Source organism: Puma concolor, chromosome E1, assembly GCF_028749965.1.
Source record: "Puma concolor isolate L17-30 chromosome E1, mPumCon1.1.hap2, whole genome shotgun sequence".
NCBI classification, from domain to species: Eukaryota; Metazoa; Chordata; class Mammalia; order Carnivora; family Felidae; genus Puma; species Puma concolor.
The window spans coordinates 4,041,433-4,060,306 of NC_141680.1; the positions used below are offsets into that span (position 1 = coordinate 4,041,433).

An 18,874-nucleotide genomic window follows, 5' to 3' on the forward strand; every position below is an offset into this window, starting at 1 on the left:
GTCCTCATCTCTTCTCAGAGGGACACCAGTCACATCGGTGACTTCATTTTACCCTACTCCCCTCTCTCCAAAGACGCTCATGCTCTGAGGTACCTGGGGTTAGGAACATGGATGCTGGGGGGACACAGTTGAGCCTGTACGTGAGATCAGGTCCAAAGCTGTCCTTCCCGACTGGCCGGAAGCCCGGGTGGCGGCCGCGATGACCTCTGAAGCCGGGGTCAGCGCTGTGGTTGTTCCCTGTCACCCCTTCTGCCTGGAGAAACTTCAGAGGGTCCGGGTGCCGAGCCAGCTCCCCTGTCCTCTGCAAGCATGCCCCCTGGAGGGTCCTGCCCGACCCGGAGGGCCCCCTGGGGCCAGGTCTGTGGGAAAAGGAACCAGATCCCCTGATAGGAGCCCAGGATGCATTTATAAAAGCCACGGTGTGAGCCGCGGTGGAGGCGGCCGGCCTCAGACATGCGCCCCGTCGTGATGGTGGCTGTGGGCCCTCAGGGACCCGGGACAGAGCACATCAGAAGGTGCTGGGAGAGGCAGTGCTCGGGACAGGCGGCCCGGGGTTGGGACGGTCTGCCTTTCGGGTCAGCCTTGCCAGGGCACCCAGAAACGCCTGGTGAGCTTCTCTTAGCCGACAGACCGAATCTCCGCGAGATCCTGGCGCAGCTCAGCGGGCGACAGTGTCGGGGCAGGACGGTCAGAGGGTGTGGACAGAAGGCCGGGTGCACTGGGCGCCGTCCTCTGGGCCAGGACCGCAGTGACGGCGGGGGTGCCGGCTGGGTCCTTGGAGCCGTGGAGACAAGCAGTACACTGTTAAGTTGGAAGTGACTTTAGTGGCCGTGCAGACCTCTGTCCTTACAGATGAGCCCCTTGTGGTCCAGAGGGGGCGAGGCACTAACCCAGAGTCACACAGCAGTACTGGCAGGAACAGGCCCGGACCTGGGCCTCCTGAGGCTCATGTGAAAGTGCCTGTGTGCCCCGAGCTGGCTGGCCCTGACTGATGGCCTTGGGCAGAGACGGCCCGGGCTCCCCTCTGCACCGGGAGGCGCTCCAGCCCGCCGAGTGCGTGAGAAACCTAATCCTCCCGCCTTCTCAGGGCCCTGGGCTTCCGTCTGGTCTCACCTTCCTCTTTGTGGAAAAACCTCGGGTACATTGTTTCCCATGACCAGGTGCTGCCTGGCCCATGCAGACAGGGTGACCTGCCATGGAGGGGATTGACCTCCTCGAAAAAGTGGCTGACTTCCAGGGAAACTGGAGTCACCAGATGGGCTCCCAGGGGCGGAACGCGCCCTGCCCCAGGCCCCGTTCTCGGAAGAATTAGGGAAGCTCTGTCCTCGTCCCCTCCCCGGACCCCTCGCGAAAGGAAAGACCTCCGCTCTCTTCACTTCTGCATCTCCCACCCACCCCCACCCCGCACCCCTGCTCAGCCCCGCCCCACCCCTCCACTGCCCTGCCCGCTGTGGTGCCCCTTGAGCCAGTGCGTGTGAGTTTGTAGGAGTCTGTGTGTGTGTGTAGCTGTGGGGGTCTAAGTGTGTGTGCACGTGAGTTTGTAGAAATCTGGGTGTGTGTGTGGCCGTGCTTCAGGGTTGAGGGGACACGGCAAGCTCCCTTTGGTTTTCTCTCCCCAGGGGCCAGGGCCTGGGGCCTCCTTTGTGGGCTCAGACTCCCTCCCTCAGACGTTGCTAGCGGATTGTCTTGTCCCGGGCTACAGAGGAAGCCACTGTGGGGCACTGTCACCTGTCACTTCTTCTCACACCTTGAAGCTCACCCTTCTTTGCACGGAGGGGAGAACTTGGGCTTTCTCTGTCTGTGGGTTTTGGGGGAAGGTCCTTACTTTGGGGCTGTTGTGCTTGGACTTGAGAGTGAGCTCCGGGCGAGGCTGTCAGGATTGCACTTGGCCGCCTGTAACAGCAATCCTGCCAAGTCTTGGTCTCAACAGGTAAGCAGGTCTTTCTCCTTGTAGAACAGGAACTCCGGAGGGGGCTGTCCGGAGACGCTGAGGCCCTCCGCGATCAGGCGCCGTCTGCCTCCCTTCCCCTGTGGTTTTCCCGGCCAGCGTGCAGTCCCCTCCTCTGTGGCCGTGCCGATTCCACAGGCTGGCGTGAGGAGCCGAGGGGACGGCGTGTGAGAGCTTGTGGGTGCGCTCAGGTGTTCACAGGTATCCGGGCGGTGGCGCTGAGCTGGAGGAATGCTGGTCCCGCTGCCCTAGAAGGGACCCGAGCAAGCCTTCTGAGGCCCCCACGTTTTGGGACCTCGGTGGCGTCTCTTCCTGGAATAGCGATTTTCGCGGAAGCACAGCCAGCCTGCTGCCTCTGTCGGACCAGGTGAAAGGGGCCAGTGGCTCAAAGTGTTGGCAGAGTCGGGGTAGATAGATTGGAAACCCAGCAGGAGGCAGCCCCTTTCTCTGATCCAAGGACGGGCCTGCCCTCACTGAGGATGGCCCTCGGCCCCGACCGCTGTCAGCCGGCGCCTGGCTCCCGCCCAGACAGCCGACAGGTCACCAGCCGCGAGGGGCAGCAAAGACTAGAGGTGGGCAGGGGGTGAGGTGAGGTGAGGACTGTTGCCACCTTCCTGATGCACCCCCACCCCCGCCCCTGGCCCAGATTCTGCTCTGGACAGCTCCTGCCTCGGGAGAGGCACCCCGTGCCCACGGTGGCTCGGCTCTGGCCCTTCAGTGCCCGAGCAACCTTTGGTGACCTCCTTGCAGCCAAGTGCCGGGATCCAGAAGTTACTGGCACGCAGCTGTGTTCCGTCAGCACGGAGGGGAGGAAGTTTGGCAGGAATCTTTGCATTACCAGCAAGCTTGCAAGGCAGGCCGCCGGAGGTCAGCTGGCATGAGCCTCGGGAGGCCACACCCACCCGGTCCCTGTGGCCCCCATCAGGCTTGGGACGGTGGGGGGTGGGGCTGTGCTGGGGCCCTCAGCTTCCACGTGGCCGTCTGAGAGATGCTGCCAGTGCTCGGTCACCCTTCCCGCCGCAGGAGGGGACTGAAGGGCCCAGGGAGAGGCCAGAGGTTTGCTCCAGCCATCTCCCCCTCACAGCACAAGCCCCAGCTTGTGTCAGGCTGAGTCCTTTCTTACTAAGGAAGAGGGGACAAAGGAAGACAAGACCAACAGGGAATGAACATGAACGTAGGGCTGACTTAAGAAGACCTGTTCCTAGCGGGGATGTTACTGCTGTATACACGGGAGAGATTGGGACGGTTCCGTTTTGCTCCCGTGGATCCTTCAATGAGAGGAAGCCACCGACAACCTCCCCCGCCACCCCACACCCCGGACTGCCCACATGACAGCCAGGGCCTCCCTTCCCTGGAGGGGACCCTCTGCTGGACCCTGGCTGGACCCTCTGCTCGCCCTTATTTTCTTGGATGTCTTTTTCCCCATTTGGGGCAGAAACACCAGCTTCCTGCAGACAGCGCCCCTCCCCCCCCCACCTCCTAACCCATCACGTTCAGCCAGGGACTCAGGTGGCCCCCCCCACCCCCCCCCGTTGTCTCTGCTGTCTGACCTGCCCAGTGGGGCCTCCACCTCCCAGCAAGGCCGCTCCCTTTCTGCGAGGCCCCAGGACGTTTCTTCCCCTCTCTAGTCTTGGCACATCCAGTCAGGGTGTTTAGGTGACCCCCGTGTCCCTTCCTGGTGCGAAAGCTTATGGGTTGTGCCATCCAGAAGCCTGGGTCTCGGGCCACCTGGCTGCCAGTCAAGGCGGGCACAGCAGCCTGGAGAGTCCCACCTCAGACCTGGCCAGCCCCACGGCTCTGTCGGGCCCCCAACTCCATTCCTCCCACCTGGAGGGTAGGGAAGGACACCTGGGGGCCGGGAGCTGGCTGGGGATGGAGGAGTGAGGGGCACAGACTCACCCGCTGAGATTCTGAACTCTCCCACCTGTGATCAGCCTGTGGGCTTGGCCTTTGCCAAAACATCCTCGAGCTCGGGCCAGCCTTCCTCTCGGGGCTCTGGAGGGGCTCCCCTGCTTTGCTTCCCTGCTGCTGAAACAGTTCAAGATGGTCCATTTTGAGGGGCGCCTGGGTGGCTCAATCGTTTCAGCGTCCGACTTCAGCTCAGGTCATGACCTCATGGTCCAGGAGCCCCGCGTCGGGCTCTGTGCTGACAGCTCGGAGCCTGGAGCCTGCTTCGGATTCTGTGTCTCCTCCTCTCTCTGCCCCTCACCTGCTCACGCTCTGTCTCTGTCTCAAAAAATGAATAAAACATTAAAAAAAAAAAAAAAGATGGTCCATTTTGATTTTCATTCCCCATTTCCAGGTAGGCAGGTGGCCAGTTCTCAGAGCCTCTGGAATGTGTGTGTGTGTGTGGGTGTGTGGGTGGGTTTGGCCCGCTCTTCGTCCGGGATGGGATTCAAAGGGGAGCCCCAAGGGAGGGGCTGGCCACTGCCCGCCCTCTGACCCTCCTGTCCTGTGTCCTCCGCAGCCTGTGATTGCCACCCCGTGGGTGCTGCTGGCAAGACCTGCAACCAGACCACCGGCCAGTGTCCCTGCAAGGACGGCGTGACCGGCATTACCTGCAACCGTTGTGCCAAAGGCTACCAGCAGAGCCGCTCCCCCATCGCCCCCTGCATAAGTACGTGCGAGCCTCCCCCCACCCCGCCCCCGCCCCCGGCTGCGCGGGAGGGAAACCCTTCCTCAACCCTGACTGCTGACGTCCAGCGGGTTGAGCGCTGATGGACGTGGGGTCTCTGCGTTCGATGCGCTGTACTCGGTGGGACCCCATGCGAGCCCCCCCACCCCCCCACCATACCCGTGGGGTTCTTGCAGAAGCAGCTGGGAACTCAGCAGAGCCAGTCTGCTGTTTTCCGTCCTGACAGTGACTGAGTCTCCTGCCCCCAGAGGAAAGCGAGCCCCTTTCCTCCACCCAGGGCCTGTTCCTGTATTCTGCCTTGGTGTCGGACCTGGGGTGGCTTTGTCCCGGGGGTCGCCGTTGTGGCTGCTGTGGGGTTCCAGTTTCCCCCCTGCCCTGGCAGTTTCACAACAGACTGACACTACAGGTTCCCGTGCGTGACCCCCCCGCCCCGGGGCCATGATGGATGACAGCACCCCTTAGTGTCTTGGGGGCCCCTCGGCCCAGCTGTTAACTCCTCAGTCGCTGACACCAGGGGAAGGGATGAGCAAGATGGCAGGGGTCACTCAGCAGTGGTCCCGGCTCAGAAGGGGCTTACTGTTCTGCAACCGCTAGGATGATACCAGGTGTCATGATGGAGACTTAGCCTTGGCTGGACGTCCAGCCTGGCTGGGAGCCAGCCCCCGGCCTTGGCCTTATCGACTCCTTGTGCAAGGCCAACTTAACCCAGAAGGGAGAGCAGAAAAATATCGGGTCCCGGCTAAGCAGGCCGACCCGAGGGATGAGGTCTGTTTCTCCAGAGCAAGGGTGAGCCCACTCTGGCCCTGGGGATTTGACCCGTCACCTGTTTTAGTGTGGCTCAATGTTTTCTTTTGATAATTTTTTAATGCTTGAAGGCAAAGTCAGAAGACTAATGTTTTATGACGTGTGGAATGATAGGCAATGAAAAGTGAAGTGTCCGTCAAGTTTTATGGGGACACGGCCATGCCCACTGGTTTATCTGCTTGTCTGTGGCTGCTTTGAGCTGTAGGATAACTGAGTAGCTGCAGTAGAGACCGGACGACCTGAGGAGCCCCGAATGTATCTACTGGCTGGCTCTTTGCAGGAGAGTCCATTGACCCGGGATGTTCCCAGGCGTCCGGTAACAGCTGATAACCCGGACCCTGGCCTTCGGGAAATTGAGCTCAGTATCCATCCAGGGGAGAAATGGTTTTCACGACTACCTATAGCTGTCAGAGTCTTAGTATTGGCAAAAACCCTTCTCCTCCATCTGTCCAAAGAGCTGCAAAGTGAACCTTTGTAGAACGCTGGGGGGAACCCAGGGCTGCCACGGGGAGGTGGGGCTGGGGGTCGAGCTCAGAAATGGCTGGAAACATCACTTCAAAGCCCTTGAAATGGAGCTGATGGTCCACAGTCTGGGGACAGAGGGAGGCAGAAACCTCGGGAAGCGGAACCCTCGCTTTCTGACCCACTCTGTGCCTTCTCTCCCTTCCCCTCACAAAGGGTGGGCCGATGCTGTGCCCAGGCATTCCCACGGGATTCCCGTGTGTTCCTGCGGCCACCCGCTGGCTACAGACGCCCAGACAGTGTTCCCTGGGGGCTGGTGCCTGACTTGTCGCAGGTCTGGGAGCCAGGCCCTCTGCACATGGCCCAGTACTGGCCCAGGCACTGGGGTTGGGGAGCCCCATTGCTGGACATACGTGGGCCATTGATGTTCCCTCCGGAAACTCCGCTGGGACCGCGTAGCTCATGAGGGCCAAAAGAAAAGTCCCCTGAGAGCAGGATCTGACTCCAAATTGAGAGCTGGGTCCCCTGCCCATTACTTCTGAAGGTGACTCTCGGGCAGGCCCCCAGGCCTGAGTGTTCCATCTCGACCCACCAAGCCTCAGGCCCCAGCTGATCCAGAGTCTTGAGGTTGAGGGAGGTCTTGCCCCCAACAGTCAGATGGTGGCCAGAGTCTGGGGGATTCGTGGAGACCTTTGTGACCCTTCTGTTCACCAGGGGAGGCCAGTCCCTCCCCTCAGGGACCGTTGGTCTGTGGTTTCCCCCCTGGAGACTGGCTGAACCTCCTCCCCTTTCCTGGTCACAGGGCGGAGTCAGGAGCTAGTATGAAAGAATTGCCATTCGAGGTACAAAGGGAGCGACCCCCGGAAAGCGCATGTGTCTCTGAGGCCCTTGGCTCTTCCGTGGCCGGTCTGTTCTGGCCACGGAGAAAATGCCTTAGTTTGTGAGGTGTGAGCCTGCGGGAGCCCAGGCCAGGGGCACAGATCCCCCCGCCTCGTCCCTTCACGTGCCTCCCCGAAGGAGAACAAGGCCACATTCCGGGCACCCGTATCAGCTTCGTCCTCCTCCCTGGCCCTCCTCTTCTGGAGTGGGGAAGGGAGGAGGGCCCAGGGAGGAGTCTGTGCTGTGCTCGTCTTTTTCTAAGGCCAAAAGTAACATCTTCTCACCTGGTTTTCTCTTCCTCCCATCCCGAACCCCACAGAGATCCCCGTGGCACCCCCGACCACCGCAGCCAGCAGCGTGGAGGAACCGGAAGGTAGGCGTGTCCTGCTTCGCCGTGGGGAGGGGAGGGGGCTGCCACAGGCCTCAGAATCACCATCGGGGCGCCGCTGGGTGTGAGGGGTACCCCTGGGCTGGATCGAGGAGGATGGAAACACAGGACATTTTCCCGTGATACTCCCCCCAAGATTAAAGGGAGGGGGGCTTCCTGGTGCCTGTGAACCAGCTTCTCGCCCAGGCCTGAGGCCCTCAGAGCTGCACCCCACCTGCCGGTCCCAGGGTCACAAGCTGCCTGCACGCCCAGCTGGGGCTGCAGAGAAGGAAGGAGGTGGGGGTGGGGCTGGAAAAGACACCTCGAGCACAGGACTCAGGGGGACTGGGAACCCGGACTGGAAGAAGGTCACACCCTCACTGTCCCTCTCCTCCGCCCGGAATCGGGCATTCTCTCCGCCGGGAAGCTCGGCCCCGAGCTGCGGCAGAGTGGGCAGCCCACGGAAATCACAGCTCCTTTCACACCACGTGAGAGGCGGTGCAGATGTCACATGGTGCAGCTATCACGCAATACCGTCTGTGCCCATTTGTTGCCTCGACATGACGGAAGTGACAGAACCCGCTGCCAGATCGTGATTTGTAATCGTTACTAAAGAAGCCCGTCTATTCCGTTACTGTACCGTAAAGCTGGGTTTTTGTAAAATATTTGGGTAAGCGTATTTCAGTACGATCAGTCTCCTTTGGAGTTCTGGGTATTTTGTGTTTGCATTTAGAAATATTGCTGTTGAGGGGTGCCTAGGTGGCTCCGTCAGTTAAGGGTCTGACTTCGGCTCAGGTCGTGATCTTCCGGTTCATGGGTTTGAGCCCCACGTTGGGCTCTGTGCTGACAGCTCAGAGCCTGGAGCCTGCTTCAGATTCCGTGTTTCCCTCTCTCTCTGCCCCCTTCCCCACACCCCCCCCCCCCGCCCCCAGTGCTCTCTCTGTCTCTCAAAAAGAAACATTAAAAAAATTAGAAATATTGCCGCGAGAAAGGGTCCCCAGGAGTCACCAGTCCCTGGTCCGGGAAGGGGTTACACAGCCCCGGCTTTGGGCTCATAGCCTGGCTGGAGGGGGTGCCAGGTGGGGACCAGCCAGCCTGGTCAACAGCCCTGAAATCGGAAAGGATAGAGGAACATTCTAGAAAGTGCCTGTGGCCACACTCCACGGAAAACCAAAAAGATCTCAGTCTTGAGTTGCCGGATAGTCTTCAGTCCCCTTTGGTTGAGCTGCAGGGGACACTTCCAGGAGAAACAGTAATGGGAAAGCGTTGGGGGGACGTAGCATGACCTGGGAGGTGGGATGAGGCTCTTTCTGTAAAAACATAATGCGGGGCGCCCGGGGGGCTCAGTCGGTTGAGCGTCCGACTTCAGCTCAGGTCATGATCTCACGGTTCATGGGTTCAAGCCCCGCATCGGGCTCGCCGCTGTCGGATTGCGAGCGCAGAGCCCGCTTCGCATGCTCTGTTCCCTTCTCTCTGCTCCTCCCCCGCTGGCGCTCTCCCAAAAATAAAGAAAACATAAAAAAATAAGTAAAAACATAATGTAAAGGCACCTCCCAATTAGTCTAGCTCTGGGGGAGAGCAGTTTTGCAGCCAAAAGATGCTTACATTTAATAGAGTCTTGATTCTTGCTTCCTCCATGTGACATTGGTCACAGGAGAAGTCACCTGGGCAAGCTCCTGGGGGCTTTGGACACGGCTCATCCAAGGGCAAGGTGGGTGGTGACCTCCCTCCCTCTCTCCCTCCCTCCCTCTCTCCCTCCCTCTCTCTCTCCCTCCCTCTCTCTCTCCCTCCCTCTCTCTCTCCCTCCCTCTCTCTCTCTCTCTTTCTCTCTTTCTCTCTGTCTCGCCTCCCTTTTTCTGGTGCTTGCAGCTTGACTTTATGCCTCATGCAGTGTGGTTTGAGGCTTTTTTTTCCCTTCCCAATCAGAAATGGGGGGGGGGGGGGAGGGGGCGGAAATAGAAGGAAAAAACAAATTGTGAGATTCCTGCCCAGGCTGCAAGAAGCTGGTATAAAACAGGCGACCATCGAGGCGCCTGGGTGGCTCAGTTGGTTAAGCATCTGACTTCGGCTCCGATCACGATCTTGTGGTTTGTGAGTTCGAGCCCCGTATCGGGCTCTGCACTGACAGTGCGGAGCCTGCTTGGGATTCTCTCTCTCTCTCTCAAAAAGAAATAAATAAACTTAAAAAAAAAACATGCAGTCATCTCTGCTCCACAGGTAAACGATTCCTGAGCAAGTACTTAGAAACACCTGCAGCATCCGCCTTTGCAAAGCCTGCATTTAGCAGTTCTTTTGATTTCCTTATTGTGTTTCCTTATTCCTTTCTTCTCCCCGCACCTTTAAAAGCATGATTTAAACGGAAGCAGGCATTCCACGCCTTTGCAGAGCGCTTTCCTCGTGGAGGGGTTAAGTGGGCAGGTGTGACGCCCGCAGCTTTGGCCAGACCCTTTCTGACCTTGTACCCCGGGCGACCGGGATCTCCCGTGCTTCCTGCAGACCCGAGGCCATTCCCAGGCCCTGAGCGCCGGACCCTGGAGCCGGCCACCGCACAAAGCTCCGCTCGCCTGTCTCGGCAGGCTGGGATGTCGCGGGCAGGAGGCCAGGGGGCCCCCTGGGAAGCAGGCCTGGGAGCTCATACGTCCAAGACTCTTGCAGTGTTTGAATAGGGAAGGCCTCTGTGCCAGGCTGCCTGAGAAAAGCGTGTTTACTTTTGCCTGCGTAATGGAGGAGAATTAATAAACGGAGAATTTGTCCTGGAAGCTGATGGACATAACCTCGCCCTGAACCCATTCCCATTGAAGGGCCAGCTCCCTCAGGGAACACCGACCACCTGCTCACGGAGCGGGCTGGGACCCTCTCCTGGGCCGGTTGGTGAGGGATGCCTTGCCTGTGGGAGGTCTGGGGACCCGGGGCCCAGCGGGGAACCGGATAGGAAGGGGAAACAGACTACCCACCCCAAACCTGCCTACTTACGGTCCTAGACACCTCCATCCTGGGGCTGAAAAGGGACCGCCTGCCTCCCCTCGCCCTCCATCACCTCCGCCTCCGGGGTGGTTGTTGATCTGTTTGTTTGGTTTGTGGTTTGGAGCTGGGAGATCTGGGGTTGAGTCTCCACTGGCTGTGAGGCCTCCGAAGGCACTCAGACTTCTCCTGTCTGCCTCCCCTGAAGAATGAAGGCGAGCTGGGGCCGCTGGGGCCCTCCCTGCCCTGCCTCTCCTGGTGGCAATGACCTTCAGATCATGCCTGCTGGCTGTCTCCGTGCCTCTGGTGACGGGCTTCTTCCCCAGCCCCTTGCAGAGCTTGGTGCGGGCAGAGGTACTGGGGTGAAGAGTTGACGACGGCTGGGGAAGGCCTGGTCTTCACGTTTGCCACTTTTGCTCTGTGGCTCACCCTTTTGGGGGCCTGCACCCTGCCTCCTGCTCCCAAGGCCCCAGATCCGGGCAACCAGCCCTGCAGAGACATCCCGTCCACGGAGCCCAGTGGCTGGAGGAAGGACTCCACCCCCAGGTGTGGGTGTTGGGTCGGGGGGGGGGGTGACCTTAGATGTGTCTCATCTGGTCGCCTCTTGATACTTCTATTTTTTTTTTTTTCATGGGAGGAAATTGGGTTTATATAGACCTCCATCTGGATGAGCCTGGGTCTTTCTCCTTTTGGGGTTTTTGTTTTCCAAGTGAAGGAATAGCTTGGGTGAGTGTGGAAAAAACCACCTGGTAACACTTGAATGCGGGTATTGGCCAGGTGTTGGGGGGCGGGACAGGGGGCTGACGGAGCACTGACCGAATCAGGAGCCCGAGACCCTGAGTTGTGCCTGATCTGGTTTCCTGAGACAGTAGTCCCGCCTCCCATGCCGCCCCAACCCCAACCTTATCCACACAGGACACGTTTCAAGACCCCCAGTGGATGCTTGCACCCACAGACAGTACGGAACCCTATACGTACTCTGCTTTGCCCCCTACGTGCATACCTGTGTTAGAGTTTGAGTAATCAACCAGGCACAGTAAGAGACGAACAACGTAACTCACAATAAGACAGAACAGCTATGGCGGTATGTGTAACGCAAGACACGCGAATGTGGTCGGTCTCTCAAAATAATCTTACCGTCCTGTGCTCAGCCTTTGTCTTGTGAGGCTGGGAGATGATAAAATGCCCCTGGGATGGGACGAAGGAGGTGGGCATAAGGGTGACGTGACACTGCTGACCCGATGACACATCAGAAGGGGGATCGCCTGCTTCTGGACCGTGGGTGACCAAAACCGCGGATAAGGAGGCCCTGCTGTGATAATAGCCCTGCCTCGTACGGTCGCCGTGGGGGCTGCGTGAGATGAATCCGGGTGACGGCTCTGGTTCAGCGGTGGGCTTGTCGTATGCTCAGTAAAAACCCAGTAGGACGGCAGGGACAATGCAGGGTCTCCCGATGGCTCATGGGGAAGGCAGGATTACCGTGTGGGCTGTTGGCATGAGGACAGGTGTACGGGGTCAGCTTGCTGGGGGTGGGGCTCTTGAGAAGACCTTGGGAAGGAATGGTTGGTGTTGCCCGAGACAGGCGGGGGACTGCTGGGTGCCCTCGTCACACAGCCTTCCCAGCAGCTGCTGTTGGACCCTAAACCTAGCAGGGAGCCGAAAACTGGAAGTCAGTTAAGGGCCAAGCGCTTGGCTTCACGGTAACCAAAAGGTGGAGACAGCCCAGATGCCCATCGTCGCAAAAGTGGCTCAACGCAGCACGGCTTACCCAGGCCTGGACTAGCATTCCGTCAGAAAAAGGAACGGAATACCGTGAAGACCGTGTGCGGAGTGGAAGATGTGGGAGACACACGGCCACATGTCGTATGATCCCACTTACGTGAAATGCCCAGAATGAGCAAATCCACGCACCGAAAGCAGATTAGTGGTTGCCAGGGACTGAGAGTGGGGAGGAACAGGGAGTGACGTTTGACGGGTACAGGTTTTCCTTTTGGGGTGACAGAAGGTTCTGGAACTACATGGTGGTGACGGGCAATATTGTGGATGTGCTCGATGCCACTGAATGGCCCCAATTTAAAAACGGGTGATGTGGTAAAATTTTATGTTATGTGTATTTTACCACAATTCCAAAAAAAAAAAAAAAAGTCAGATGTTTAAAGGTCACAGTCAAGAGTGAAGTGAACCTAGTTGGTTTGGGGCGGGCTGAGTGGAGACTGGGAGCCATGGGGACAGGGCTCTGGGGCCTGAACAGCCATGGGGGACATGCTTGCCCTCCAGTCCCCTTGCTCACTGGGAGAATTTGAAGGTCAAGGGGTGCCTTCTGGCACCTCCACACTTTATCTCCCAGCTGGCGTGGCTCAGCCAACACGGGGTTGATGGCAGACGTCCATCTGTCGCTTTCCAGATGTGTGGCAGCGACCGTATCCCCTCACGTTATATAGAAAAAGTCTGGCCACGTTGCCTGCATCGTCTTTCTCCCTTTGGAGCCACCAGGGAAGGACTTGTTCCCCGGGCTCTGAGTATTCCTGGTACAGGGGAAAGGGACCCGTGGATCCAATGGGGGTGGAGGGGAGGACTCCTGGAAGGAGCTGAGACCGTGGACCACGTGGGCAGCCCATGTCACCTGGAAGAAGAGGGTCTGCGAATTGACTGAGGCCCTGGTTTTCCAAGCTGGCCTGGAACAGGATGTTAGGCTGTCCGGAATCAGCTGTGTAGGTGAATTTGCCATCAGATAAACATCATCCCAACATCAAAGAGGTTGGACCAGGTAACGAGGAGCAGATTTTGGCTGCATGAAGCAGGGGAAGGAGATGGCATTTATGTAATGCTTACTCGGTGCCGGGCACTCTTGTCAGTCATTAACCATTAACCAGCCCTTCCACCCGGATGAGGTAGGTACTGCGATGAGCTCCCATTTTAAGCAGGAGACACTGAGTCATAGAGAGGTTAAGAAGTCCCAGGAAGCAGTGCAGCTACAGCCACATTCCAGCCAAGGTCCCCCGGCCTCCGAGTCTGTGAGTGGCGTTGACCTCCGTGTCATTCTGCCTCCGGTAGTTATGCTGGTTGGTCAGTTTCGGGTAATTTTCTGGTAATTCCTGACGGCGTGGTAGCATCCTTCCAAGAGAGGAGACAAGCCCGTGCAGCAGCGAGGTCGGAGGAAGGAGGTGGAGGTGGAGGGGCAGGCAGTGAAAAGCTTCTGTCCTTTGCAGGTGCCAGTTACAGTGGCTCTTGGGAGCGTGTGGCCGGTTGGCATGTGGGGCTGGCGTGGCTGAAGCCACTGGTTGCGGGTGCGGAGGACCATGCACGACTCGGTCCCTTTGGTCACAAGGCAGCCCCGAGTAAGACAGGGCAGATGGGTCAGCTTAGATGAGAGAACAGTTTGGATAGGGGAGCAGGTGCATTTCTCTCACACACACGCACACACACACACACACATATGCGTGCGCCCAGGATGAAATTTGCATTACTAAAAACATGCCTTTTCCAAAATCAAAAAGAAAAACCCTCTACCACTGGTAGGAGGAGGGCAGGGAGGCCACTGCAAAATTAACATTCAGAGGGCAGGAACTTTTCTTATATATCAACAGGAACTACTTACAAACAGTGTCCCAATGAGTGAAATGTTAAGGGGATGTCTAGCCTGTAGTGTTACTGGGTGAATACACAGCATTCGTATAATGGAAACAGAATCCCAATTAGAACAGTAGCCAAAATATCAAATACACAGAAATAAACGTAGCATTAAAAGTACAGTGTATTTTAAAAATTTTTTAATGTTTGTTTATTTATTTTGAGAGAGAGAGCGAGCATGCACGCACGCACATGCAGGAGTCGGGGAGAGGCAGAGAGAGAGGGAGAGAGAAAGAGACAGAATATCCCAAGCAGGCTGTACACTGTCAGCACAGAGCCTGATGTGTTCATAGGCTCGGACCTATGAACCGTGAGATCGTGACCTGAGCCTAGCTAAGATCAAGAGTTGGATGCTTAACCCACTGAGCCACCCGGGCATCCTCAGAATGTATATATTTTTTTTTTCAACGTTTATTTTTATTTTTGGGACAGAGAGAGACACAGCATGAACGGGGGAGGGGCAGAGAGAGAGGGAGACACAGAATCGGAAACAGGCTCCAGGCTCTGAGCCATCAGCCCAGAGCCTGACGCGGGGCTCGAACCCACGGACCGTGAGATCGTGACCTGGCTGAAGTCGGACGCTTAACCGACTGCGCCACCCAGGCGCCCCAGAATGTATATTTTTAAAGAGGGTAAAACTTTTCCAAGGGACATTATGGAAGACCAGGAAAAAAAAAAAAAAAAAAGGAAGGTCTTACTGTGCTCTGGGTGGGGGAGACTGAACACTGTAAAATGTCACTGTCCCCTAAATAAGTTTAACGTGATTCTAGTCAAAATCCTAATGGGATAGGACATGGTCCTTAAGTTCGGCTAGAAAAATAAATGAGTACTAACAGTCAAGAGTTTTTTGAAAAGAAGAGTAGCGAAGGGTGATGTGCCCTCCCAGATTTTTACAATATTGTAACCAGGATATTTAAATTAGTGTGATAGAGAAATTATAAAAGCTGAGTTGAAAGTCCAGAAATGGACTCAAATGTAAACATAAGAACTTAGTAGGTGGTAAAGCTATGATTATTTCTCCGTGAGGAAAGGAATCAATGCTGGGAAAACTGCCTATTTTTTTAAAAAATAACAATAAATGAGATTTCTGCTTCATGCTATAAACCAACATAAATCCCAGGATTAAAAATTTCTGTATTTTTAATGAATCCTTAAAAGTTCTAGAATAAAACATATCCATGTCAGTGTAATCTTGGGGGTGAGGAAATCCTTTCTAAATATGATATAAAAGTCAGACATCATAAGAGGAAAGATTTTAAGTGGCTAAAAATGAAAACTTCGGTACATCAGAACTTTCTAGAAGCAACAGAAAGACAAACTAAAAGCTGAGAAAAATACTTGTGACATAGAGGACCAAAGATTAATATCTTCAATAAATAAAGAGTTCTTATAATTCAATAAGAAAGGGTGGGGAGAGAGATTCTAATACAAAATTGGGCTGACAAAATGAACTAGAAATTCAGAGCATTTGAGCAAATGGCAGTAAGCATCTGAAATATTATACTTAACTAGTAATTAAAAAAACAACATTAACAGAAATGGCATTTCAAAAGGTGTTAAATTGATAACTATTTACAAAACAAAAAGTAATTCCCTGTGTTGAACGGGTTGGAGAAACAGATTCGTCCACTGCGGTTATAGAAGGGCAACTCGGTACTACTTTTGGGAAGGATGATTTGGCATCGTGTATCAAAATGTATCTTTGACCCCATCCCTTCATTTCTAGGAATTTAGCCTAAGGAAATAGTGATGCATGCCAAGATTTAGCTATAAGGTTGTTATTACAGCCTTGTTTATAATAAAATAGGGGAATAACCAGCTGTCTTTCAGTAGAGTTTTAGTTAATTATGGGATATCCGTGTAATTATGTTGCAGGAGAATATTCAAATATGAAATGGAAAAATATAGTATATTGCCAAAGCACATTACACAGGGAGGGTCAACTCTGGTAAAGAATTGGACCAGACGCCTGATTAAAGATAAGTCGATTCTGGGGGCGGCGCCTGGGTGGCTCAGTCGATTAAACGTCTGACTTCAGCTCAGGTCATAATCTCTCAGTTTGTGAGTTTGAGCCCCATGTCAGGCTCTGTGCTGACAGCTCAGAGCCTGGAACCTGCTTCCGATTCTGTGTCTCTCTCTCTCTCTCTGCTCCTCCTTCACTCATGGTCTGTCTCTGTCTGTCTCAAAAATAAATAAACGTTAAAAAAAATAGAAAAATAAAAAAAAGAAATGGGTGCATTGGAGCCTTTAAAAAGCGGGTTTTCTCACCTCAGCAAGGAGATCCTGTGTTCACCCAGGAAAGGTTTGCTAATCCGTTTTCCATGGAAAATTTAGCCGAATCTAAAATAAAATTTATCTCGAATTCTCAGTTTTACTATAAATTACTATATTTTGGAATTAATGTGGCTTAACCAGTTGCTACACTTTTTTTTTGTTTTTTTTTGTTTTTTTTGTTTTTTTGTTTTGTTTTTTTTTGAGAGACAGAGAGAGAGAGAGTGAGCTGGGGAGGGGCAGAGAGAGAGAGAGAATCCCAAGCAGGCTCCACACTCAGTGCCGAGCCTGGCACGGAGCTCGATCCCACGACCCTGCGATCGTGACCTGAGCTGAAATCAAGAATCAGATGCTCAACTGACTGAGCCACCCGGGCGCCCCCAGTTTTTAAACTTCTGTGAAAACCTCAGAGACACAGAGAGGACAGAGGGGGGACACCCACATTCCTATTGCCTAGACTTAACAATGAACGTGTTGTCCCATTTGCTTCAACATGTTTTCCTGAAATAGTTTTATCTATCTATCTATCTATCTATCTATCTATCTATCTATCATCTATCTATCTGTCTTGAGAGAGAGGAAGGGAGAGAGTATGCATGCAGGGGGGCAGAAAGAGGGGAGAGAGAGAGAGAGAGAGATCCTGAGCAGGTTCTGTGCTGTCAGCGCAGGGCAAGGGGCGAGGCCATGTCCGGCCTGTCACTTGGGGTGGGGGTAGGGGGCAAGAGCTCTGAGCTTCTTTCAGGGGAATGTCCCTGAAGAGAGGGCACCTTCACAGTGGAGGGGACAAGGGAATGGGACAACATCGTAAATCCTTGCTATGTGTCTCTATGGTGGGAGTGTGGAGACATTGTGCAGTGACCTAAGCTGTCCATCAAGGAGGAGGGTGTACAGCAGGGTTTCTCAATCCCAGCATGGCTGACAGAGGGCCTGGAAAATTCTTAGTTGGGGTGGATGGGGGGCTGTCCTGGCCTCCACCTTCTAGACAGTTGTGATAATCAAATGTCGCTGGGGGATGAAACAACCCCCAGAACACCCCAGGAAAGGAGGCCAGAGGCTGAGCTCAAGGGACATGGGGCCCGTGTGCGGGACCTGCTCTCTGCACCCTGGCTGGGGACCAGACTCATCCCACACCGAATCTGTTGGAACGAATGGTGTGGCCATTTTCTTTGACCACTGGTGACCCACAGAAACGGCCACTTTGGAGGGTCCAGCTTACTGTTTGGTTCCTCTGGGCCAGGAGGCCCTGCTCTGGGCAGCCTTTGTGAAGCTGTCCTCTTTCCTTCCTTCTCTGTCTGTCCGTCTCTGTGTTTCTCTGCCTTTACTTCTGTCTCTCTTCATCACCCCTCTCCATCACCCCTCTCCACCCACTCTCTGTCTGTCCATCTCTGTGTTTCTCTGCCTTTACTTCTGTCTCTCTTCATCACCCCTCTCCACCACCTTTCTTATTCCTTCTCTTTCCCGGTCTCCTCCCCCTCCCCCTTTGCTCTCCCCCGTTGGGGGTCTGCACAAAGGGCTGGGGCAGAGGTCAGGCTGGGGGTGAGCAGGGCCCAGAGAGCACTGTCACCCCCCACCCCCTGCTTGGGGCCTCAGTCGCCCCAGGAAGCACAAAGGAAGCCATTTGCATAGCGGGTCCCAGGACCCCATTGTCTCCCCATGGCTGGCCTCTGCAGGTGGAAGAGGATAAAGGGATAGCCTGGGAGGCCAGAGGAGCAAGTGGGGGCGGAATATTTAGCCCTTCCCGGGAGCTCTTCCCACTGGAGACTCAAGGGGATGGCTGATGAGAAATGGGACAAGTGACAGGTGTCAGGGAGAGAGGCGATCGGAATCCCGGGGGCCCGCCCCTGTGTCACAGATATCACAGGGTCCTTGTTGGCAGGGGCAGGGTGGGGGCAGAGGCCTAAGCCTCCCTGGGGGGTTCCTCTCGAGGCCTGGGGCTGGGCGCTGGTGGGCGGGGGAGGGGGCGCACCGTAGCTGGGCTGTGCGGGGCTCCCTGGCCAAGCCCCTGAGCTCACGGTCCGTCCTCTCTGGTCAGGATCGCGGTCGGGCTTGGCCCCTCACAACCTCCACAACCAGTGACCCGGAGCAAAGTAAGCCTCCCCGCCCCAGAGGTGGGCGTTAGGCAGCCCCCACAGCCGTCCCTCCGATTTCTTAAATACCTTGCCAGGTTTAAAACCACTCCAGACCGAAACTAATCGTAATCGTAGTAATGGATTCGTCTGCCAGCACCGCCCCAAGAAAACACCGGACACCATGCGGCCTAAACAACAGAAGTTTACTTTCTCACTGTTTCCGGAAGCTGGAAGCCCAGGACCAGGCCGCCGGCGTGGTCGGGTTCTGGTGTGGACCCTCTTCCTCGCTTGCAGACTGCTGACCCGCTGTGTCCTCACCCGGTGCACCCGGCCAGGAGAGAGCTCTCCGGCGTCTCTTCCCATAAGGGTCCTGATCCCACTGTGGGAATCTTGGTGGGATACCGTGCAGGCTGTAGCAGGTTGTAGTCTGAGCTGAAGTTGCCACAGCTTTAAACCCACAGTTATTTACTTAAGAGCATGGATTTCGTGACCCTTCCCCCCGCCACCCCCAATGAAAGTGTCTTCCAGGCCACTTGATGGTTTGGGGCTCAGTCTTCTCAATGAAATGAGGCCAAATGAGTTACGTGATCTATCCGACCCCTCCCAGCTGACAATCCCGGGGCGCCCCACTTCCCGCCTCCTTCAGGGCGCCATGCTGGTGGTTGGGAATTGGCCCTGGTGGGGATACTAACACCTTGGCAGTTGGCACATGCAACAGACCGAGGCTTTTTCTCCCCAGAGCGCTGGTTGTTACGTTTTTCTCCGCATTTTCTCCGAAGGGCATCCCGGGCATGGAAGTTTGGATCTCGATATCCGGTCTGGCGTCCACATTTGACAGGTGGGGGGGG

The 18,874-nt window shown here is 55.7% G+C and overlaps 1 protein-coding gene across 4 annotated transcripts in view; it reads left to right on the forward strand.

The window, feature by feature from the left end:
- NTN1 (netrin 1) overlaps positions 1-18,874 on the forward strand; it is a 188,634-nt gene that overhangs the window by 133,666 nt on the left and 36,094 nt on the right. For all 4 annotated transcript variants that reach the window (XM_086685996.1, XM_086685993.1, XM_086685995.1 and 1 more), the window contains exons 4-5: positions 4,416-4,565; positions 7,048-7,101. In XM_086685996.1, the coding sequence (XP_086542122.1) occupies positions 4,416-4,565; positions 7,048-7,101 (204 nt within the window). The remainder of the gene's footprint in view (positions 1-4,415; positions 4,566-7,047; positions 7,102-18,874) is intronic.